The sequence below is a fragment of the Chinchilla lanigera genome, unplaced genomic scaffold, assembly GCF_000276665.1.
Source record: "Chinchilla lanigera isolate Chin_1 unplaced genomic scaffold, ChiLan1.0 scaffold00131, whole genome shotgun sequence".
Classification (NCBI taxonomy): Eukaryota; Metazoa; Chordata; class Mammalia; order Rodentia; family Chinchillidae; genus Chinchilla; species Chinchilla lanigera.
In genome coordinates this window covers 964,993-991,279 of record NW_004955532.1, presented here as the reverse complement: position 1 = coordinate 991,279, position 26,287 = coordinate 964,993, and the positions used below count along the sequence as shown (strand labels likewise).

Here is a 26,287-nt window from a genome sequence, read left to right as displayed (position 1 = left end):
AGTGTGGTGGCGCATGCTTGTAATCCCAGCACTCAGGAGGCTGAGGCAGGAGGACTGCTGCAAGTTTGAGGTCAGCCTGGGCTACAAAATGAGTTCAAGACCAGCCTAAACTGCATAGTGAGACCCTGTCGCAAAAAGACCAAAAAATGTATCATCACCATCATCATAATGTTGTTAATAATAATAAATTGTTATTATTTTGCTCACCAGGGGTTATCTGATACATATTCTAGACAATTCTGACTGTCCAGGACTTGGATGTACCGGTGCCACTGACTTCCAGTGGGCAGGGAACCAGAAATGCTGTCAAACATCTTACAGTTCACAGAGTAGTCCCCTACAGTAAACAACTGTCCAGCCCCAAATGTCAGCAGTGCTGAAGCTGAAAAACACTGAGTTAGACACAGACACTGGCCGTTGCAGGTGAGTAGAGATCTTTCCAGAGGATGCACGAGGAGGATAAAAATGCCTTTTCCTGACAACTCCCAAGAGGTCCAAGACTCCAGGACCTATGGCTTGAGCGCTCTGGCTCTGGAGAAATGTGAAAGAACACTACCCTGTTGGCAGTGGTTGTGGATGGTGAAGTGGCTGACATTTTCAAACAGCATGCATCCAAAAGTAGTAACTGGAGCCAGGGGTAGTGGTACATACCTGTAATCCAGTACTCTAGGAAGCTGAGGCAGGAGGATCACAAGTATAAGCCCAGCCTTGGCAATTTAGCAAGACCCCGTCTCAAAAAAAGGAGCTGGAGTGGTAGCTCAGTGTGAAAGACCTGTATTCAATCCCTAGCACCTGGGTAGTACTGGGGATACAGTAACTGGAAGTATTACCTAGAAAGGCATTAATTAAAAATCAAAGCCGGGTGTGATGGCACGTGCCTATAATCCCAGTACTTGGGAGGTAGACAAGGGAGGGTAGCCATGAGCTTGAAGCCATTCTGGGCTACACAGTGAGTTCAAGGCAAGACTGAATTACATGGAGAGACCCTGTTTAAAAATAAAAATAAAGTAAAATTTAAAAAAAATCAAGAATGGCACAGAATTGCTGTTTGGAAAACAGAATGGAACACCTATATAATGAAACATTGTGCTAGCATTAAAACTGAGGAAGAATATGCTGATGACATGGGAAAATGTCATAGTTCAAAGGAAGAGATGTACAATATTAGTATTTAAAAACTATAATATGCACATTGAAAGAATATACTGCGAAGTGTAAACAGTGATCACCAGTGGGTGAGTAGGCAGAGAAGAGAGCTACAGGCAATGCCATCTCCCTCTCCTCTAACGACCTTACCTGTCCAATATCTCTGAGACTTGCCAGTGGAAATTAACTAATATAAGTTTGGCAACTGAATGAGATACCTGGAAAGAAGAAAGAAAAAAATCAAATTACAATGGGAGTTTCTTTCAGAGTGCTCCACAATCTGAAATGTGCATATGGAACACCTAGGTTTTTTTTTTTTTTTTTGGTTTTTTCTCCAGTACCGGGAACCGAACTCACGACCTTGCGCTTGCCAGGCAGGCGCTTTTGCCGCTGAGCTAAATCCCCAGCCCCTGGAACACCTAGGTTTAATTTCCATGTGATTTTCTCTTTAATTAATGACCCAAGAAAATTTCATGTGATACTTAAGCAAAACCACTTCTATGGCAAATAACCACCTGGTATCCAACACAATCAAGAGATAGGGGCTGGGCACGGTGCTGGACACCTGCAGTCCTAGCTTTTGTAGAGGCTAAAGCAGGAGGATCATGAGTTTGAGCCCCCCCACAGCAAATCAGTGACTTAACAAGACTTTCTCAAAATTTAAAAAAGTAATAAAAATAAAAAGGATTAGAGAATGTAGCCCTGTTCAAACTCCACTAAAACAAAATTTTTAAAAGGAGCTAAAACATATGTGATGTATGCTCATTCCCTCACGTGCCACAGGAGGCCATACACACAAAGCATACTTCTAGGTAAGACCTCGTATTTGCAGAAAACCTCCAAGCCTTCACTTTCTTATATAAACTCCAACAAAAAGAAAAGACAAATAAAAACAAACAAGAAAACAATAAACCTCCAAATCTTGTCTAGAATTCACTTGATTCCCACCATCCAAAGAATTCTCATTGCAAAAATAGTTTTAAAAACTGTGAGCAGCTTCTCTGGCTCCTACGTTCTCTTATTAAAAAGCTTCAGAAGATGAATTTTTGTTTTTGAGGCAGGATCTCACTATACAGTTCAGGCTGGCCTTGAATTTACTACGTAGCCCAGGCTGGCCTCAATCTTGAAGGAATCTTCCAGCTTTAGCCTCCCAAGTGCTGGGATTATAGGTGTGTGACACCATACCTTACTCAGATGATTTGAACTAGCAATTGTACTTCTATAAATTCTTCCTGAGGAAATGGTGAAGGATATGTATACCACTGGTTTATTTAATATAGTAAGAAATTTGAAATAACCTAAATGTTCAGCAGAAAAATGAGCTAGATAATATACGACAGATTCATGCAATAGACTACTATCTGGTCATTGAAAACAACACTATAGATGATTACTGACACAGAAAGAAGTTCACATTTCAGTACTAAAGAAGCAAGTGATGAGCATCTAGTACTATACATGTTATAGCCATAATATCTAGTTAATTAACAAGTAAGCTAGCTACAAAACACCTAAGTATCAAGAGGAGGATCAAGCCAGGCATGGTGGCACACTCCTGTAATCCCAGCACTAAGGAGACTGAGGCAGGAGGATCACTGCAAGTTCGAGACCAGCCTGGGCTACAAAGTGAGCTCAAGGCCAGCCTGAACTGCAAAGCGAGATCCTGTCTCAAAAAGACAAAAATAATAAATAAATAAATAAATAAATAAATATGACGATCAGACCACGGAAGACTGAGATGTGTTTAGAGGCCTAGATCATACTTCCCAGAGATGACAATGCTACTGACTGAAGAAGAAATAAGCAGCAAATGTCAGGCTAGGAAACCAGAAAAACACATAGAACTTTGGTACTCTGTTCCCTGGACTGCATCCTTCAACTATAGCTACCAAGGGCAGTGCCTGCCTGGTCCACAGAGAACTTTAAGAGGGAAGATACCATAACCAACTGTGATCTCAAGCCCTAGAGTTCAAGTGATCCCCAAATAGGGACTAAAGGGGACACTTCCCAGAGTACAATTAATGCCACAGCCTGTGCAATCAATGAGCAAGTACATCTGAAGAAAAGCACTCAGGACAGTCTTACTACAATTAGGACAAGTGTCCCCTCTTCCTTTTCTTGATAGGATAAGAGGCATCTGACCCATACATGTTGTCAAAGTATTTTCTTTTTGAGGCCCATAGAGACTTTAGGTCTGCATTTCCTCAATTACATGTCTTCTGACTGCGGCCATAACAAAACTATCCATCCCAACAGACGACTATCACAAAATAAAAACAGACCAGAAATTTGGCTTAAACTTTGAACTTTGAATATAGCTTTTGGCTACTAATACTTTTTAAAAACATAATAGAGGTATGCTCCTTGCTGGAGTCTTTTCTGTCTTCTTTTACCCAGGAGGGCTGATCAGCCTTGCACCCTACTACTTTCTGTCCTGACGTCTAAATGTTTCCCTATACAGCGGATATCAGGTCCCAGCAAAGGCAGTGAGCTTCCCAGGAAGGCCAAAGAGCCCTGGCCATGTCTGGTAGCCACCTCCCTTTATTACCAAACTTACTTAAAGGAGGCCCTTTAAGCTAAGCACAATGGTCAGGCTGCCTCTGCTGGATACATGTAGCCAGAACTAGACTGGACAGAGGGTGGTCACTTAATAATAGATTTTTTTTTTTTTTTTTTGAGACAGGGTCTCGCTTGCTATGTAGTTCAGGCTGTCCTGGACTTACTATGCAGCCCAGGAGGGCCTTAAACCCATGGCAATCCTGCCTCAGCCTCCTGAGTGCTGGGATTAAAGGCATGAGCAACTGCACCTGGCTAATATTATTAAGTGATATTATATATTTTCAAAATAAAATTGCTGTTTCTTAAGCAAGGTCAAGAAATTTTAACACTATACTTAGTCTGATTCCTTATCCTCAGCAGCACTAATAGCCATAACAAAGTCTGAGAATAAAAAGTACAGTCTACAACATGGCCCTCTGATAAAACAAGTTAAATGATGATAAGTATGCTAAAGACAAACTCAGATAGACTGTTCCAGTGAAGCTGAGTTCTGGTGAGAAGAGATAACATGAAAGAAAACTAGGGGTGTAGTTCAGGGGTAGAGTGCTTGCCTGCCATGTATGAGGCCCTCAGTTTGATACCCAGCCCTGCAAAGAAACACGCAAATAAAAACAGGACTATTACTTTATAATACTGACAGTGGAGTGAATCTATTCTTTTACTGCCACCTGCCAAGAATACAATGATATACACGAGATAGTAGGATATACAAGTGCCAGCTGTACATACCTCTCACCATCCTTGTGTAGGAAGTGCTACTGTGAGCCCTATGTCACAGATAGGTATGAGAGATTTGCCCATATCATGCCCGTAGGTCAAAACTCAGAGAATCTTTACTTCAATAATTCACTGTGAATATGAGGGAATCTTGCAACCACTAATTGCCACAAAATGTGGTACGACTAGACCATCCAGTAATGATAATCCTAACCCTAACCAAGAAGGAGGTACAAGAAAATGATGTTTCAAAGGGTCTGTTAAGTGAAAGTAGCACCAGGGGGACAGCTCCTCCCTGATTCAGGTCACAAGAGGGAACTGACCCAGCAGGTTCTGTTTGTTTTGTTTCTTTGCAGTATTGAAAATTGAACCCAGGGCCTCTGCACTAAGCTGCATCTTCAACCCTTCTTTTTATTTTTTTATTTTTTATTTTGAGACATGGTCTCACTAAATTACCCAGGCAAGATTTGAACTTACAACCCTCCTGAGTCAGTTCTGGGATTACAGGGGTACACCAGCACGCCTGGCTTGCCAAGCAGTTTTCCAGAAGTGGTGACTTCTTTGAGTTATACTAGTCTTCTGGCAAGAGGGCCAGGACAAACCTCATGGATGACATTAAACCACATTAAGGTAAAAATCCATCTCAGTGGAAATAGCTGAGCTTTCTCAGGAAATAACTAGTACTGTATTTACACATACGCAATCAAAGAATTCAGAAGTCTATTCCAAATCTATTAGAGTAACACAGTCATGGTGGCATATACCTGTGATCCCAAGCCACAGATAAGGCTGATCAAATTACCCCTACACAACTTAATGAGATACTGTCTCAAAATTACAGAAGGGCTGGGACCCAGGGTCATCAAGCACACGTGTAATCCCAGCACTTGGGCAGCTGACGCAAGAGGATCACCACAAAGTAAGTTCAAGGCCAATCTGAAATACACAGTTAGACCCTCTCCCAAATAACCAAAAAACATACAAAAAAAGAGCTGCGGATGTTGTTCACTGTGAAAGTCCTGGGTTCAACTCCCTGTCCCCCACTACTACTACCACTACACAACCAATATTGTATTCAGAATAAACTTGTACTTCTACTAGATCAACATGTAACAAGAAGTTTAAAAGCTATACTTATGAGTACTTTTTCTCTATTTTGGAAACACTACCTAAAGAAAAGACTAGAATATAAAACTATAAAAGGTTCTTGCACCAGGCGTGGTGGCCCACACTCAAGTGGTAATCTCAGCACTCAAGAGACTGAGGCAGGAGGACCTCTGAGAGTTCAAGGCCAGCCTGGGCTCCATAGTGTGTTCAAGGCCAATCTGAACTACCTAGTGAGATCCTGTCTTTAAAAAATAAAAAAGTTCTTGTCCGAAAACTGAGTGTTAAATAATTACTTACAGAGCAATCTGAGTCTATAATCAGAAACAGAAACAGAATCAGTGTTTCCTATTCCCTCTCAATGGGAGTGGGCCCCTATTTCTAGCAAACCAATTCCCTATTTGGTTTCACTACTGCCTAGGAGGAACCTCACTCCTGTCTAGACAGAAAACTTGTACTCCTGTAGTCTGTCTGACAGCCACTTTGGACAATCACAAGATCCTGATTTACAAACAGTTGCAATGAATTTAAACAAAAATGCTCAATAGCAGAGATGTTTCCCTATTTCCACTCCAAATTATATTAAACTATATATTAAAGCTATTCTCAAAAAATGATAATTAGCTGAATGTGGTGGTGCATGCCTTTAATTCCAGTACTTGGAAGGCTGGCGCAGGAGGATTGCCATGAGTTCAAGACCAGCTTGGGACACATAGGGAGTTCAAGGCCAGCCTAAACTATATAACAGGACACTGTCTCAGTTGAAAAAAGAAAAACAGAATTGATAACTTATGTGTGAAATTTCAGAAAGCTTGGTGGGTCTAACTGCCAAAATCAGAAATAAAAAACCTCACAGATTATTTCTGATTTTCATTCATTTTGGCTCATAATATGACAAGTTTTATTTCAATTGTGAAACTTCACAATTGCGGATAATGAATATACTGTACTAAGATATCCAAGAGGCAATATAAATTCACCTTGCTGCCAAATTCAACAAATCTCATGTTTTGTTTTTCCTTTCTTTTGGGGGTGGTGGTGGTGATGGTAGTCCTAGGCAAGTGCTCTACCTTTGAGCTACATCCCAATCACCATGACTTATCTTCTTGGTAGAATCTGTCACTTATGTTTCTTGTGCCTTAATAACCTCTCTTGGTTTCTGCAATGTCTTTTGTAGCACTTGTTCAGATACCTGTCCTCCTGTACCCTCACCTCGGCAGTGAACAGCATATATTCCCATTCCTTCCAAGGTAGGCTCTTGGCATCTTCATGTCTCAAGCATCTGTACCACTTCTCCCACTTCACTGCACTGCTCAATTTTTAGTCTTTCCTCTTCCTAGCTAGTCCTTCTGCTTCTATCAGGAGTGCCTAACTGACTGATATGCCTGTGTACTGTCTAGAGCCTTCACTTCATTATATCAGGGTAAGATTCCAGATGTGCTATATAATCACAACAGATAATTCTTACAGAGGCTTTGCCTCTTGCCGGGGTCATTTCTTACCTTATTAAAAGTGTACCACTATTCTTGAGCACTAAAAGCACAAACTTTACACGTGAGGAGAGTTATAAGAACTCACCATTAAAACACCTCACATGGAGAGCACCAGTAGACCAAACGACTCTAGCATGCCCATGCACTTCTCTGAACTATTCTCTACCAGTAATGACCTCTTAGGTAACAATTATAAATATATATGCACCAAACACCAGCACACTCAACTTCATGAAACAAACACTACTGAACACAAAAGGTAAGCAACAAAACAAAGCGGGGGACCTCAATATCTCACTATCACAGCCAGATTAACTACACGCACACACACACACACACACACACACAAATCAACAAAAAATATCAGAGCTGAACCAAACCTTTCAAAGAATGGACTTGATAGATACCTACAGTGTTCTACCCAACAACAGAATACACATTCATCTCAGTAAAAATAACTTTTCTAAAATAAACCACATACTAGCCCATGGAGTATGTGTATCATGCTCTGTTTTTCCTTTTTTTCTTCTGGTACCAGGAATTGAACTCAGGACCTTGCACTTGTCAGGCAGGCACTTGTGCCACTGAACTATATCCCAAGCATGGAGTATGTGTAAGTAAATACAAAAGAATTGAAATTATCCTACCAATATTATCATATAGTGCAATGCAACTAGAAATCAATGGCAAAAGAAACCACAGAAATTATGGAAATATATGGAGATTAAACAATACACTCTTGAACAATTAATAGGTCACAAAAGAAATCAAGGAAGAAATTAACTCCTAGAATCAAATGATGCCAGTACAACATACGAGAACCTATAGGACACAATGAAAGCAGTCCTAAGAGGAAAGTTTATTGCTGTGAATGCTCACATCAGAAAAGCACAGCAAGTCCAAATAAATAACCTACTGATGCACTTCAAGGTCCTAGAAAAACATAAAACAATTCAAATATAACAATTAGAGCAGAAATTAATGAAATTAAGACAAAAAAATTAGAAAGAATGACTCTAAGAGCTGATTCTTAAAAGAATAAACAGATTAGATAAAACCTGAGTCAATCTTACTCCATAAAAAGGAAAGCAAAAACCCAAATTAATACAATTAGAAATGAAAAAGGGCTAGATGTGTAGGTGCATGCTGTAATATGAGCATTAGAAAGGCTGAGGCAGAAAGATTTCCACTAGTTTGAGGGTAGCCTGGGCTACAAAGTGAGTTCAATGTTAACCTGAACTACAGAGAGACCTCATCTCAAAAAAAAAAAACAAAAAAAAAACAACATATGGTCACCTCAGTAGATGCAGAAAAAGCCTTTGAAAGAATCCAATATCCATTCATGATTTTTTTTAAAAGACCCTGAAGAAAATAAGCATAAGAGCGTCTTATCTCAATCTGTTAGAAACAATTTATGTCAAACCTACTGCCAACACATTAAGCGGGGAAAAGCTAAAAGCTTTCCCTCTAAAAACAGGAACACTATCACTACCACTGTTGCCACTCCTGTTTAACGTAATACTCGAAACATTAGCCACTGCAGTTGGGCAGGAGAAAAAAACGAAAGAGACACGTACAGGAAAGAAAGATTATCATTATTTGCAAATGAAATCATCCTTTACACAGAAGACTCAAGAAATTCCACAAAAAGATTCTTAGAATAACCACATTCAGCCATGTCCAGGATATGAAATCAACTCACAAAAATTAATAGCATTCCTGTACGCCAATGGTGAGCCCACCAGGAAAGAAATTAGGAAAATGATACCAAACTAGCCTCAAGAAAAATAAAATACTTAGTGAAAGACCTCTACAATGAAAACTACAATACCCTGAAGAAGGAGGTCAAAGAGGACATCAGCAAATGGAAAGACATCCCATTCTTGGACAGGCAGAACCAATATTGCCAAAATGACCATACTTCCAAAATTGATACGCAGATTCAACACAATCCCAATGAAAATACAAATAGTATTCTTCACAACTGGAGAAAAAAATCTAAAATTCATATGGAATCAGATGTCACTGGGAAGAGCAAAAGAAATCCTGGGAAACGAGCAAAGCAGGAGGCATCACAATCCCAGATTTCAAGTAATACAAGGTATTACAAAGCTCCAGTGATAAAATCAGTGCAAAAACAGATGTGTGGATTGACAGAACAAAATAAAGGATTCAGGAACCCCAGGAACATGTAGGTATCTGATCTTTGATAAAGGAGTCAAAAAAACCCAGAGGAAAGATAGCCTCTTTAGCAAATGGTGCTGGGAAAACTGACTATATACACAAATGAATCAAAGATCTAAACATTAAAAGAGAAACAATCTGTTGGAAGGTAAAACTCTAGAAGACACAGGTATAGACAAGAAGTTTCTGAACACAAAATGAAGCAAGAAATACTGTAACAACAAACTGCATAAGTAACATCAAGAATCAACAAATGGCTGCTGGCATGGTAGCACAGGCCTGTAATCCTAGCAGTCAAGAGGCTGAGGCAGAAGGATCGCTAGGAGTTGAAGGTCAGCCTCGGATACACTGTGAGTTCAAGGCCACCCTGAACTACATAGTGAGACCCTGTCTTAAAAGAAAAGAGAGAGAGAGGAAGAGAGAGAAAGACAGGGAGGAAGGGAGAGAGAGAGACATCACAATATAGTAATACATGCACCCATGTTTTAGCAGTACAATTCATAATAGCTATATCTTGGAAGCAGCCCATATCTTCATCAACAGATGAATGGATAAAGAAAATGTATTTATATACAATGAAATATGAATCATACTTCATTTAGTCCTACAGAAGGATAAATGTAAGTCATCTGTGGGAAAATCGATATACCTTGAGACCTTAATATTGAGTGAAATAATTCTGACACACAAGCTTAAATATTGCCTGGTCTCCCTTATATGAGAAACCCAAAGTATAAATAAATTAAAGAACAAAATAAAAGACAGGTAACAGGAAACAGAGAGACAGAGCTTTTGCAAAAAAGGACTAACATGATGGTTTGGCTTGCAATCCCAGCACAGGAGGTTGAAGCAGGTGGACTGATGCAAGTTCTAGGCTAGCGTGGACTATATACAGTGAGATCCTGTCTCAAAAAAAAAAAAAAAAAAAAAAAAAAAAGAACCCAAGAGATGGGAGGTGGTGGTATGAAAAAAATTAACGTGTTATGTCCATGTATCAACTCCCCACAATGAATGTACATTGCTTTCTTTTGAGACGGTCTCACTGTGTAGTTCAGAGTAGCCTTGAACTCACTATATAGCTCAGGCTGGCATCAAAGTTGGCAATCAGTCTCCTAAGCAATGGGATTACAGGTGTGCACCACCACACCTAGCCTCAATGAATGTAATTATATACTGTAAACATGTACTAATAGAAATAAAAATGTAGCCAGGCATGGTGGCGCACGCCTGTAATCCCAGCACTGGGAGGCTGAGGCAGAAGGATCACTGCAAGTTTGAGATTAGCTACAAAGTGAGCTGAAGGCCAGCCTGAGCTGCACAGTGAGACCCTGTCTCAAAAAGACGGGGAAAAAAAAGAAAGAAAAATGTTTAAAAAAAAGCGCCCTTCTTTGTAGGAAACAATTACTTCTGGGCACTCGTTTTTTTCCTAGTAGTAGAAGGCCTTGAGCACATATGCTACACCAACCAGTAAGCTATACCACTAGCCCAAGAATTACTTCCATAAAACTTGTGTGAAAACAGACATCATAAATTAGAAATGTTTGAAATGAATAATAAAAATATCACATAATAAAATTTGTGGGATACAGCTAATATAGCATCTGGAGAGAAATTTACAATAAATGTTTATGGGAGGAAAACAAAGTTGAGCTGGTCATGGTGGCACACACAGATGGGAGGCTGAAGCAGGAGGACTGCTGTGAGTTTTAAGAACTTATATAGTAAATTCAAGCCTGAATTACAAACAAGAGACCCTATTTCAAAAAAAAAAAAAACCAAAAATGAACACAGTCCCAAAGTTGATTGTTTGCAACATCAACAGAGTTACTAAAATACTACTTAGAACAATTACAAAAGAGAGAATACAAACTACCAATAAAAGGAGTAAAGCAGAGCAGTGGCACATAACTATAATCCTCCCATCTGGGAGGCTGGGGTACAATGCTCAAGTTTGAGGCCAGGCTGGGAAACTCAGGAAGACTGTTTGGTTATTCAAAATGAAACAATCAAAAGGACTGAGAATAAATATAGGTCAGTGATAGAGCATGTGCAGTCCTTGGGTTCAAATTCTAGTACCCAACCCCCACCCCACAAATCAAATGTCTCTACTAAAGGCATTCAATTCATCATCAAAAAACTTGGCAAAAATTCCATGCCCAGAGATCTCACAGATGAGTTCCATCAACACTAATACAAACACTTCCAGAAACGGGAGGAGGAACATTTCTTCCACACTCACGAGGCAAACACTGATACGAAAATATGAAAAAGTAAAACCAAAACATTAAGCTGGGCATGGTGGTGCATACCTGTAATCCCAGGGAGGCTGACACAGGAGGACTGTTGTGAGTTCAAGGGCAGCCTGGGCTATAAAGTGAGTGCAAGGCCAGCCTGAACTGCATAGCAAGACCTTATCTCAAAAAGACAAAAAAACCCCAAAACAACAACAAAAAAACCACCAAAACAATAAAAATAAAAATAGACCAATGTTCTTTATGAATACAGACACATATACTCTCAATCTAAAAAAATTCAACAAATTAAATTGAGCTGGTGGAGCCAGGCGTGGTGGCGCACGCCCGTAATCCCAGCACTTGGGAGGCTGAGGCAGGAGGATCGTTGCGAGTTTGAGACCAGCCTGGGCTACACAGTGAGCTCAAGGCCAGCCTGAACTGCAGAGTGAGACCCTGTCTCCAAAAAAGAGACAGATAGATAGATAGATAGATAGATAGATAGATAGATAGATAGATAGATAAATTTGAGCTGGTGGGAACAGTCACTGTGAAGCACATGGTGCTGGTACTCCAGCAGTTAAGGATTCTGACCTGGCAGACACAGCTTAGAGGATGGTTTTCTCCTGACACAAACCAAATGGCTACCTAGAAAAACATTTTCAAGCAACATTGTTTTTGGTATCTTCCAGGTTTAAATGTGTAAAAGTATGTTATGTGTAACTAACCTATAATGTCATAAATGATGATGCAAAACTTAAATAATACAGTAGCCTGAGGGGCTGCCTTGTATTTGGAATATGTTCTATCATGCACTGACTGTATGCATTTGTTATGCACATTTTTTAAAAGGTGTGTAAGATGCATACCCTTCTAGATGAAACTGTATGTGCCACACTTGTACTACTCATAGCATAATTATAATGTCAAGACTATCCTGAGATGGGGCTGGGGATTTAGCTCAGCAGCACAGCACCTGCCTGGCAAGTGCGAGGTCGTGAGTTCAATTCCTGGTACAGCTGGCGGGGGGCGGGGGGGACTGTCAGGAGAAATATTTAAATTTCAATTTTATGAAGGAACCAAATTATTAGCTATGCTTTTTAAAAAAATTACCAGTTTATGTAATTAACCAGGATGCATTTTAAGTTCTTTGTTATACAATGCTTCATTTGAAAATAACAAGGAAGAATCCTTTATTTTTAATGATGTGTGACTGGAACTAATAGTAGTTGGCAGTATTTCATTGTAAGAAATCAATAAAGTAACTGTGCTTAAAAAAATGAAATAAATAAATAAACTGAGCTATACAGGAAAGGATAATATAATTGAGTGTGGTTTATCTTGGGAATGCAAGGCTGATTTAACATTTCAATTCTCCTTATACAAATTTTACCAGTAAAATTATTTAAATACAGGATGACCAAATGCTGCATTTCACTAGTTTTTGTAAGATAACAAGAAATATAAAAACAACAGTTTCATCAAATTTATTCAAAACAAGAACCAACAGGCCTCCAGTACTCAAGAAGTTGAGGCAGGAGGAGCACTGTGAGTTCAAGGCCAGCCTGGGCTACCTAAGGGAGTTCAAGGACAGCCTGCACTACACAGTGAGACCCTATCTCAAAAAAACCCAAGAAATCCAGGAGTAGAGATGACACCTTCCTGAATGACACTCTGGATAGTCAATACATTGTGAGGTCTGAACTCCTGGATACACTATACCCAACTCAAGTCCTGAGAACCAGAGACTGTCACTGAGTATGAGCAACCATCATCAGAATACTCCTGTGAACCCATAGAAGACCTAAGATTTTCTGTTCAAGAAAAAAACCAGTCTTCAAGGTGAAGACTGGTTGTCTTTTTTGTACAAACTAACAGCTGATCCTAAAATTTGTGCAAATGTGAAGAGTCCACAATGTCCAAATCAATCTTTTGTTTGTTTTCCGAGACAGGGTCTCACTAAATACTTCAGGCTGGCTTTGAACTCACTATGTAGCCCAACTGGCCTTGAATTTACAGCAATTCCCTGCCTCAGTCTCCTAAGTGCTGAGATTACAGGCGTGCAACACCACACCTGGCTGTCCAAAGCAATCCTGAAAAAGAGGACCAAAACTGTAAATTTATACCATCTGACTTTAAGACTTGTGACAGTAATCAAGACAGTGGGGACTTCCAGGAAGATGGCAGAGTAGTGAGCAGCAGAGAAAGAGCCTCTCCAAGATTTGGTGTCTAGACACTGGAATATAAGGAAGAGGAGAAGAAGGAAGTAGGTTCCAAGGACCCAGGAAGGATCTAAAGTAAGAACTGAAGCCCATAGGGACTGTGGAGAGAGAGACTTCAATGAGGAACACGGAGGTAGCAAGTGCCAATTTCTCTGTGAGCTGAGGCTCACTGTATGAGAGGGGCTGCTTGGTGGCTACTGGCAACCCCAGAGGCATCCACCAAGAAATGCATGAGTGGAATGGATGCAGCAGACTGCAGTGTCTGGTGAGTTATGTGGGATGAGACATTGCCTAGGACAGGGCGACTGATCGGCAGCCACTGTGGAGAGGGACCAACTGAGCTCAAAACTTAGAACACCTGTGAGTTCCACCCAGTAGCTCCTCCCAGTGACAGGGTTAGGGAGCCTAGTTCCAAATCAGCAGGAGCCGAGTTCAAGCCAGCAAGACTGCTGCAGGTTGAAAAAATCTGATTCCAGCCTCACAGCCACAAACCAGCCTGAACTTCAGTAGAATGAAAGGTACAAGCTCACTGGGATTATCCAGTACCCTGTCAAAAAGCTAGGGCTGCCTTGCTAGAATCAATCAACTTGGACTGGGACTCTGTCTGCCCATACTATCTACCAGTGACAGCAGAGACACCTTGAAATGGACAATGTTATTTTTCTCAAGTTCTTATTTTCTTTTCTTTTTCCTCTATTTTCTTTTTTTCCTTTTGTTTATTCTTGATTATTCTTGTTTTTGAGTGTGAACACAGTTTTTGATAGTTGTTAATCTGTTCTGTTCTTTTTTTCTCCCTTCTCTCTTTGCCTCCTGTCTTCTTCACCATTTTCCCAAAGTGTGCATGATCTTCCCTTTTCCTTGATGTTTGCTTCTAATCTCTTCTTCCTCTTTGTTATGGTTTGTGTCTGTGTCCCCTCAAAGCCTCAGGCAGTCATGGGGCAGGCTTTTATAGTTTGATTGATTATGGGTGTGAGAGCTACACCCGCCCTGGGGTGGATAGTTTGCATATGTAAGGGAGAGGAAGAGGCTGCTTGTGGCCATTCCTTCCTTTTAGTGCTTGTTGCTTTTGCTGTGTTCTGCCGCCATGAGCTATAGCCCTCTACCATGTGCCACTCTGCCTTGTAACCTGCCAAGTATGGACTAAAACCTCCACAAACTGTAAGCGAAATAAACCTTTCCTTCCTTAATTTTGGGCGTCAGGTATTTTGTCCCAGCAACGAGAGAAAAAGTAACCCAGACACTTCTGTTTTTCTATTTTTCCCTCAGCCCCTTTTTAATTTTCTCCCTTGTGGGTAAAATCACTACATTGAAGGTTAATTCACTGCATATAATTTTCTGGTTTGTTTGAGACTTTGTTATATAACCACAGATCTAGTTCATACAGTTAAAGGTGGCAAATTAACAGTTACCTCAGTTTGTCATTTTCTAGGCTGCGTTTCACGCTATCATTGCTGATTATACCATTTTAGCCAAGGTGACATAATTGCTCTAACCAGCTGTTCTTCCTGGTATACCAAGATTAAGACTGCCTAAGGATCATAAAAAATACTACAGGCCAGTACCAAAGAACCAGGGGCTGGGCCAAATAGGCAGCAACTTCTTTCCCCAATAAATTGAAGAGACAGGATTCTGCAACAGACTCAAAACCCAGGGGGCTGGGCATTTAGCTCAGCGGCACAGGGCCTGCCTGGTCATGAGTTTGATTCCCAGTACCAGGAAAAAAACAAAGCCCCCAAAAAACACCGCCCCCCTAAAAAAACAAACCCAAAAGCCAGCTGGAAGGTACCTCTGAGAAGTAGTCATTTCCTAAAGGTTGTAAATAGTAGCACAAAGCAACTTGCCATAGGCAATTTATAAGCATCAGCCCAGGAATTAAACTAAAGCAGAAGAAAAAAGAAGAAAAGAAACCGAGAAGACAAACAGATGTAATGCCAGACTTCAGCTAACCAAAGGCAAACCCAGTGAGCAATTAGGTGGAACAATTTAAAAGCCACCCACCTGGCCGCTCTAAAGGGGTAACAATGGAAGTAAAAAAGCAGATGAAAGAGGCTGTAGAAAAAAATCAAATCAGAAATACTTTCTCAGGTAACTACAGAGATCTTGACCATAATTAGTGACTCTAGAGGAGATACTGATAAAAACATAGAAGAGCCTAGGAAAACGTTGGAAACCATGAATGCCCAACAGAGAAAGGAAACAATCCATGAAACAGATTGAAACATATCTAGGAGATTAAAAATTCCACTGAAAGTATACACAGCAGAATGAGTCAATGAGAGCACAGAATGAATTTCAGATATAGAAGACAGGATTTTGGTTAGTGATCATGAAAAAAAAAGGTTTCTTAAAAATAGCAAGGTACCATGAGCAATCCAAGAGCTGCTAGATAATGTTTTCTTAAAAAACAGTGAGGGGCCACAAGAAATCAATCCAACAGCTGCTAGATGATGCAAAGAAGACTAACATAAGATTGACTGAAATGAATGAAAAAGCAGCAGATAGTGCAAATGCCATGAAAAGCCTGATCACAGACAGAGGTCATGGCCGAAAACTTCCAGGCAGGGAAAAAGAATTTGACATACAGTAAGTATGTCATACAGAAATCCAATTAGTCATGATCAAAAAAAATTACAGTGAGGCATATAATAGTCAATATTCCAGAAATTCAACACAAGAACAGAATATTAAAAGCTGTTAGAGAAAAGAAGCAAATCACCTATAAAGGAAAGCGCATCAGAATCACAGCAGACTTCTCAACACAAACCCTCCAAAGTCAAGAAGAGCTTGAAATGAAGTATTTCAAGCCCTAAAAGAAAATAACCACCAACCCAGACTGCTACATCCAACAAAACTATCTTTCAAAATTGATGGAGAAATAAGATACTTCCACAACAAAGAACACCTCATGACTACCAGATCAGCACTCTAAAATGTTCTGAAGGATACTGCAGAAAGATAACAAGGATTACAATTCTATGAACCCCAAGAGAATGAATCCATCAAGCAAGGCAAGCAATTAAATACAAGAGAGCATCCTGAGAAACTATCTTATAGATAACAATATGTAAAATAATAACCATTGATAATTTCCTACCACTTTGTCTGTAATTTGGTAAGCCCCTCCTATTATTATGTTATCCTTCTTTTACTCTTTAAAATAAAATAAAAAATAAATAAATAAATACGAGAGCGCAAAAATGGAGCCAATAACAGGAAAATAACATGATAAGGATAAGTTAATCCATATCAGTTATAACCAACCATCAATGACAATGGGCTCAATTCACCAAACAAAAGGAAAAGACTGGCAGAACAGATTAAAAAGCAAGATCCAAAAATATGCTACATACAAGAAATATAGTTAATTAAAAAATAAATTCATCAACTGAAAGTCCAAAGACAGAAAACAATACTCCATGGGACAGGAACCCAGAAAAAAGCAGAGGTAATTATTCTATTTACAGACAAAATGGATTTTAACCCAAGACTAATTAAGAGAAACAAAGAAGGTCACAACATCCTTGTAAAGGGAACAATCCAAAGAAAGCGATAATAATCATAAACACATATGTTTATCTCCTATTATCTTGCTTTGAAATTCTGGGGGGTTTTCATCTTTAAAATAAAAAAAAAGATTTTAAAAATGTGTTACTGTGTTCTGTAGGATCACTTTGGGTTTGAGACCTAAAAAATAATTATAAATGTATTATACATTTATAAATGTAAAGAAAAAAAAAAGCCATATGCACAAAAAACCAGCACACCCAAGCATATAGAACAAATATTAACAGACATGCAAAATCAAGTAAGCACTGATACAACTGTAATGGGGCATCTCAGTACACCACTGTCACAAACAGAAAGATGAACCAGACCAAAAAAATGAAGAGTGAAATATTAGAACTGAACCAAACTTTTTTTTTTTTTTATCTTTTTGAGACAGGGTCTCACTGTGCAGTTTAGGCTGGCCTTGAGCTCACTTTGTAGCCCAGGCTGACCTTGAACTAGCAACAATTCTCCTGCCTTAGCCTCCTGAGTGCTGGGATTACAGTCAAGCACCATCATGCCTGGCTTGAATCAAACTTCTGAATAACTGAACTTAGTAGATGTCTTAGATGTCGATCTACAAAGTGTTCAACCTCATAACATCAGAATACTCATTCTTCTCAGCTCCACATGGGACATTCTCCAAAATAGATCACATACTAGCTCATAGAACATGCTTAAGGAAATAAATAAAAGCAACTTAAATTATTCTATGCATGTTATCAGACCATAATGCAATGAAATTGGAAAGCAACATGAACAGAAACCACAAAAACTTCATAAACACATTGAGATTAAATAGCATCCTCCTGAACAATCAATGGGTCACAGAGGAAATTAAAGAAGAAATCAGACAGTCTCTACAATTAAACAATAATGCCAATACAACATACCCGAACTTATGGGACACAATGAAAACAGTCCTATGAAGGAAATTTATCACTGTGAATTCCCCTATCAGAAAATCAGAATGAGCTCAAATAAACAACCAAATGCTAAACCTCAAGCTTCCAGAAAAAGAAGAGCAAGTCAAGCCAAAGCTTGGACGAGGGAGAAAATTATAAAGTATAAAGGTAAGAGCAGAAATTAACGCAATGGAGAAAGCATTACAAAGAATCAATGAAGGGGCTGGGGATTTAGCTCAGCGGCAAAGCGCCTGCCTGGCAAGCGCAAGGTCGTGGGTTCAGTTCCCGGTACCGGAGAAAAACCAAAAAAAAAAAAAAAAAAAAAAAAAAGAATCAATGAATGGAAGAGTTGGTTCTTTGAAAGACTAAATAAAATTTACAAACCCATAGCCAATGTTATCAAAAAAAAGGAAAGACTCAAATCCATGCAATTAGGAACGAAAAGGGTAAAATTACAACAACCTTGCAGAAATCCACAAGATTATTCATACCTACTCCGAGAACCTGTATTCTACTAAGATGGAAACACACAAGAAATGGACAAATTCCTAGATACATATTAATTACCAAAACTGAATCAAGAAGTTACAAAAATCTGGGCTGGGGATGTAGCTCAGTGGTGCACTGCCTGCCTGGCAAGCACAAGGCCCTGAGTTTGATTCCTGGTACCAAAAAAGAAGAAGAGGAAGAAATAAAAGTCCTAAATAAAAGGAAATTGAAGATGTAATTAAAAACTTACCAACAAAGAAAAGCCTAGATCCTGATGGATTCACTGCTAAATTCTGTAAGAAATTTAGGGAAGACTTAACGCTGCTACTTCTCTTTAATGAAATTGAAAGGGAAGCAATATTCCCAAATTCATTCCTGGAAGCAAGCACTACCCTGCTAACAAAACCAGACAGGGATCCAACCAAGAAACACACACAGGCCACACTTCCTAATGAACACAGATATAAAAATCTTCAATAAGATACTGTACACAGGGGCTAGGGATTTAGCTCAGTGGCACAGCACCTGCCAGGCAAGCGCAAGGTCGTGAGTTGATTCCCAGTACCGGGGGGAGGTGGGGGGGGGGGGAGATACTATAAACAGAATGCAGCAAATCATCAAAATTACACATCATGACCAAGTAGAATTCATCACAGGGGTGCAGCGATGGTTTACCCCTGTGATCATGCAAATCAATAAATGTAATACAACATATTAACAGAGGGTAGGATGATCAGCCTGGGCTACAAAGTGAGCTCAAGGCCAGCCTGACCTGCATAGTGAGACCCTGTCTCAAAAAGACAAAAAAAAGACAAAAAAAAAAAAAAAAAGGAGAACAGAGGGAAGGATGAAAATCATATGATCATCTCAACAGATGCAAAGAAAGTGTTTGAAAAGGTCCAACACCCATTCATAAAAAACCCTACAGAAAATTAGAATACATGGTTTTTATTTCTACCTGATAAAAGCTATCTATGACAAACCAACAGCCAACATCATACTAAACAGATAAAAACTGAAAGCATTCACTCTAAAATCACGAACAAAACAAGCCTGTCCACTATCACTACTCTTATTCAATATAGTTCTGGAAACAATAGATGCAATTAGATAAGAGAAGGAAACAAAAGGAGTAAGAATAGGAAAGGAAGAAGTTAAATTATTATTATTTGCAGATGACATGACACTCTACATAGAAGAACCAAAAAATTCGACCAAAAGACTTCTGGATTTTTTTGGTCTTTTTGAGATAGGGTTTTGCTATGCAGTTTAGGCTGGCCTTGAATTCACTTTGTACCCTAGGCTGGCCTCGAATTCAAAGCAATCCTCCTGTCGCAGCCTCCTGAGTGCTGGTATTACACACGTGTACAACCATGTCCGGCAAAAGACTTCTAGATTTAATAACCAAATTCAGCAGCGTAGTTGGATACAAAGTCAATACTCAATAGCCTTCCTGTACATGAATAACACACTTACTGATTAATTAGGGAAAAACCTTTCACAATAACATCCAAAAAAATGAAATACCTAGAAACCAATCTAACAAAGAAAATAAAAGACCTCTACACTGAAAACTACAGTACTCTGAAAAAGGAGTTTGAAGATAGTATCAGAAAATGGAAAGTTATCCCTTGTTCTTGGGTAGGAAGTACCAATATAGTGAAAATGGCCATACTTCCAAAACTTTTATACACAGACTTCATGCAATCCTGACCAAAATTCCAATAGCATATCTCACAGAATTAGAGAAAAACATCCTAAAATTCATTTAGAACCGAAGAGACCTAGAAGAGCAAAAACTTCCGGAGAACAAAGATAAGGCAGAATGTACCACAATCCCTGACTTACAACTATAAGCTGCTGTGATAAAAACAGCACTGTACTGACTGAAAAACAGACTCAAGGATCAATGGAACAAATGAGAAGATGCAGAAACAACTCTAGATATACTATCTCTGAGAAGGACCAAAACACCTTCACTGGAAGGAAGATAATCTTGGGGCTGGGGATTTAGCTCCGCGGCACAGCACCTGCCTGGCAAGTGCGAGGTCGTGAGTTCGATTCCCAGCACCAGAAAAAAATAAAAATAAAAAAAAAGAAAGACAATCTCTCTCTTTTTTTTAAACACAGCCTCTTTAATAAGTGGTCCTGGGCAAGCTGGTCTTCTGCATGATGAAGATCAAAACTAGATCTGTATCTTTCACTAGGCACTAAACTAAAATCGAAATGGATCAAAGATCTAAATATTAAAACAGAAACACTAAATCTACTTGAAGACAGAATAGGCAGAACTCCTGAAAACAATGATAGAGGCAAAGACTTTATGAACAAAAGCTCAATCACAAAGGAATTATCACAAAGAATCAACAAATGGGATCTCATCTTATTAGAAAGCTTTTGCACAGCAAGAGTAACCACCAACAGAATGAAGAGACAATCCACAGTGTGGGAAAAAAATTTTGCCAGCTCTTCCTCAGACAAAGGACTATTATCTAGAATATTTGAGAACTCAAAATATTAGAGCCCCCAAATTTAAATACCCCATTCAAAAAATGGACATTTGAAAGGAATACACTTCTCAGATAAAGTAGAAACGGCAAATAAATATATGGAAAAAATGTTCAACATCACTGGTCATTTGAGAGATGCAAATTAAAACAAGCTGAGATTCCATTTCACTCCAGAAAGAATAGCTATTATCAAGAAATCTGCTACTAACAAATGCTGGCAGGGGGAAAAGGAACCCTCTCCACTATTGGTGGGAGTGTAGACTGCTGCAACCACCATGGAATTCAATGTGGAGATTTTTCAAAAATCTAAAACTAAGGCTCCATTCGACCCAATTCTTCCCTTTCTTGGTATCTTCCCCAGAATTAAAAGCTTCTTATCACAATGATATATGCACACCCATGTTTATAGCTGCAATTTTTAATAGCTATATTGCTGGTCATCGTAGCACACACTTGCAATCTCAGCACTTAGTAGGCTCAGACAGGAGGATTGCTGTGAGTTTGAGGCCAGTCTGGGCTACAAAGTGAGTTGAAGTCCAGCCTAAACTGCAGAGTGAAGCCTTGTCTAAAAAAAGGAAAGAAAAAAGAAAAAAAAGAAACCTAAATCTTAGAAACAGTCCAAACACCCATCAACTGGTGAATGTATGAAAGATGTAGGGTTTTTTTTTTAATACAATGGAGTATTACTCAGCCATAAAGAAGGATAAACTTGAGACATTTCTGGATTAATGGACACACCTTGAACCCATACTCTTAAGTGAAATAAATTGGACATACATATATAAATACCGCATTGTTTCTGTGGTATGAGAAACAAAGTGTAAGTAAGGACAAAAATGTATAACAGATACTGGTTTTTTTCACACAGGGTCTCACTATACAGTTTAAGCTGGCCTTGAACTTACTATGTAACCCAGGCTGGCCTTGAACTCGGAAGGATCCTTCTACCTCTGCCTCCAAAGTGCTGGAATTACAGGAGTACACTACCACATCTCACTAAATATTTTGAAATAGGAAGAAAATGTTTATATGGGAAGGGGGACCAGGGAGGGAACAGGGGGAAATGATAGAAAGGAAAAGAAAAGAAAAATGAAAAAAGAAGGAAAAATCGAACAAATCTTTTGTAAATAAGGAGGGAGAGAGGGGTTGAAGGGAGCGTAAGGGAATGGGGAAAAGAAAGAATGAATATAAATAGTGTACAGGCACAAATTCTCTATGATGAATGTGATCATTATAGGTATACAAAATGTATCAATAAGCTTAATTAATTAAAAAAAAATGGAGTGCACTGTTTAAGGACAAATACAGATGAACAGAACAAAACAGAGACGAGAGGTAAACTCACAAACTATGGTCAATTTTCAACAGAGATACCAATGTAATTTACTGAGGAAAGGACAATTTTTCAACAAATGTTTCTGGAATAATTGAAAGACTATACAAAACAGACAAAAACTGATCCTTCACACCACACAAAAATTAACTCAAAATAATTCACATATGCTAGTGTGAAATCGAAACTGTAACACTTCTGAGTGGAAAATTTGTGCATCCTTACTTTTAAGCAAGCATTTCTTTGCTATAACACTGAAAAAAGAAAAAAAAAAGATTAATTTCATCAAAATTAAACTTTTACTCTGCAAAATTCATTATGAAGAAAATGAAAGTAAGCCAAGTGTGGTGGCACACACTTGTAATCCCAGCACTCAGGAGGCTGAGCCAGGAGGATTGGGGTGAGTTTAAGATCAACATGAACAACATAGCAAGATCCTGATCCCCCCTCCCTGCAAACAAACAAACAAGTAAGCAAACCAAAAAGAAAAGAAAATGCTAGAAACTACTTTAAAGATACCAAAGTATAGTACAACAATCATTGATAATTTCTACCACTTCTGTCTGTAACTCATTATTATTTGTCTATTCGTTTTCCTGAGAAACTGTCTTGAAGATACCAATAGGTAAAGTAACAACCATCGATAATTTCCTACCACTTTGTCTGTAATTCGGTAAGTCCCCCTATTACTATGTTATCCTTCTTTTACTCTTTAAAATAAAAAAAAAAAAAAAGAAAAGAAAATGAAGGTGCTAGTCACAGACTGGTAGAAAGTATTTGCAAATCACATATCTGACAAAAGATTTAATTCAGAATACACACAAAACGCTTACAACTCAAGAATTTGACCCACAGAAGGCTCATAATCCAATTTTAAAATTTGGAGGTGGAAGGGTAGTGGTGTTAGGCACTGAAGCCAGGGTCGTAAGAATGCTTTACCACTGAGTCACAACTCAATTTTTAAAAATGGGTAAAAGACAGGCATGACCATACATGTCTGTAATTCCAGACCTCCTCTCTCATTTACCAGGAACTAAGAAACAACGTAAGTATATAAGTTGGAAAATGGAAGGCAAGCAGCACTGGTATGGAGTTCATTAAAGAATGAGGGTTACCTCAAGTCTCTGGGTAGTCTACAGAAGGCTTTCACAGGGGCAAAGATCGGATCAGAGCAAAGGCCAACTGTGGCCTATCTGCCCTGCTTTTCTTCCCTTTTCCCCTATGCCCTCAAAACCTATACCACGATGAATCAAATGATGAAGAGCTTTCCTTCCAGCCTGTAACACTGCGGGGTTGCCTCTGACACTGCTCTACATTACCCACAGATTTTCTCCCAGAGTTGTAATAAAGTATATACATAAATGTTTTAGCTGCTACTACTAACAAGCTGTCCCTGACTTGAACAACAACACACAAATTCATTATCTTGGCATTTTGTACCATATTCTGAAGGCACTTTCTTTCACAATCTCAGGGGTTTTAAAGACAAAAGAAATGAAAACTGCTTAAAATGGAAACTACCTTGGTAAGACAAAATTTCTGAATGTCTGTGGACCCATTCACTACAAGGAGACAGTTGTTGGGTTTTAGACTACAGAGAGGGAAACTTTAGAAGCAATCTGGAGCCAGGTATCCTGGCTCATGCCTGTAATCCCAGCACTCAGGAGGCTAAGGCAGGAGAATCACAAGTACAAGGCCAGCCAGGGTATGAATACAATGAGTTAAGGACAGACCGAACTACACAGTGAGATCCTGTCTCAAAAACAAAAACCAAACAACAACAACAAAAAAAAACCCAAGAAATGAAACAAAATTCTCAAAATTCTGTGACTTGTTGCCTAAGTTTCAACTTTACTTAGTGGATTATTTTCTCCACTAAGTCTCAAAGCAGAAAGCAAACTGAAATCACTTTTCAACTCACAAGCCCCAAATCCATTAGAAGTTTGTTAGTAAACAACAGCCAGAAATTTTTTCTGATTTCCACCAAACCTCTCATCTCTAAAAAACCACAGTCGGTGGAACAAGCTTTGAGCTCCCCGCCACAAAAAAGTGAATTACCAGAGAAAGAAAAATCCTGCCACTGAAGGAAACTATAAACACAACAGTCATTCAGGACCCTTTCTAACACAGAACCATCTACCTTTGGGATAAACGTTTTAAGAGTTTTAGGAAATTTACCAGTGATTATTCAACATCCCAGAGCACTTGGACAGTATGTTTATTATTCATATCGACACACAGAACATATGAATTCTATATAGGGATCAACGCCCATACAGAACAGCTTCTGCTCCTAACAACAACTCCCCACAGAAATACAGGAACACAATCATTGCTCCATCTTTTTGTGTTTCCTAGAGCTGTTTCAAGCTGTCCAGCCCTCAGGACAAGTTAACAGAGCTTGCAAACAGATTCTCCCCAAGAAGACATCCAGCAGCCCACCAACACTGTCACCAGCCCTTCCCACACTTACCAGTGCCATAGGGAGGATGCAGCTGATGGCAGTGAGCATCAACGGCCTGAAAAAATACAGGTGGTAGTTTCAATTTTTATTTAGAATTCTTACTTGCCAACTGCCTGAAATCTTTTAAGGATACATGAATGCATCTGCATGCTTCAGCCTGAGCCACTTCCATAATCCAAACACAACAGTAAAACACTAGTGGTCACTCACTAAAAAGTAGCAATAAAGAAAAGGAATGAACCACAGGCCAGATTCTGGGTCTGGAGTAGACAAGGATATAATATAGGAAAATTAAGCTGAAGAGATCAAGATAGATGAATTCCAGCCTTGAGAAAAAGAGGAGGGAGATAAGAAGGTAATGAAGGGATAAAAGGAAGAAATAAGACTAAGGCACAAAGTAGGTGAACATCAGTCTAACTATGTTATTTATATTAATTAGATTTGCAAACTCAGATGGACATGATGGTATAGTGGTGTCCCAGAGGGCTTGCTTTGACTATGGGCAAATCTCACCCCTGAAGTTTAATTTAAATGGTGGGGACTTCACTTCCATACATCACACCTACATATTCTCAGCCTCTAAAACGTCAGCTCTCAGGCATCCTCATCATAACTGTACCTCCCTTACTCTTTCTTTATAGATCCATGGGGACAGTCTGACTCATAGTTGGGGCACCTACATATTATTAAAATCTAATTAATATAATTAACATAGTTAGAACTTTCTCACTAGTCTAACCTTATTTCTTTTCTTCTCTAACTGCTACGGTTTCCAGTCATTAAGATCAATACAAAAACCAAACAAACAAAAATCCCTCACTCAATAAAGAATCATTTATACAATAATGCAAAAATTTTTGGCACATGCTTGTAATTCCAGCACTTGGGAGGCTGAGGCAGCAGGACTGCCAAAAGTTTGAGCCCAGCCTGGGCTACACAGTGAGTTCAAGGCCAGACTAACTACAAAACGAGACCCTGTATAAAAAAATTTTTTAAAAAAAGCAAGAATATGAAAGTCATCATTCCTCAATCATGAAGGTACATTTTTTTAAAAATGAGAAATTTCAAGCAAAAGTAAAAAACAAGGCTGGGGATTTAGGTCAGCAGCACAGCGCCTGCCTGGCAAGCGTGAGGTCGTGAGTTCAATTGCTGGTACCCGGGAAAAAAAAAATTAAAAAAAAAAGAAATGCCAAAAGTAAACAACAAAACCCATGTCCCTATCATCCAGCTCCAATATCATCTTGTAGTCAGGCCCACTGTGTCTCCATTCCAACCTTTCATGTTACAGTGAAGCCAATCTCAGGTAACATTACCTTTTAGTTCTCATTTAATTGAAAACCCTCTGGGAAGTACTTAGTACAAAAGGCTTGCCACAGCCCCTTCT

General features: G+C 39.1%; 1 protein-coding gene across 2 annotated transcripts in view; it reads right to left on the bottom strand.

Moving 5' to 3' along the window:
- Arih2 (ariadne RBR E3 ubiquitin protein ligase 2) overlaps window positions 1-26,287 on the bottom strand; it is a 74,871-nt gene that overhangs the window by 17,340 nt on the left and 31,244 nt on the right. Inside the window, exons 2-3 of one of the 2 annotated variants that reach the window (XM_013507578.1) lie at window positions 24,913-24,958; window positions 1,297-1,364 (exon numbers count right to left, since the gene is read on the bottom strand). In XM_013507578.1, coding sequence (XP_013363032.1) covers window positions 1,297-1,364; window positions 24,913-24,951 — 107 coding nt within the window. In that variant the 5' untranslated portion in view covers window positions 24,952-24,958. The remainder of the gene's footprint in view (window positions 1-1,296; window positions 1,365-24,912; window positions 24,959-26,287) is intronic. The other variant, XM_005410170.2, reaches the window with a different exon arrangement.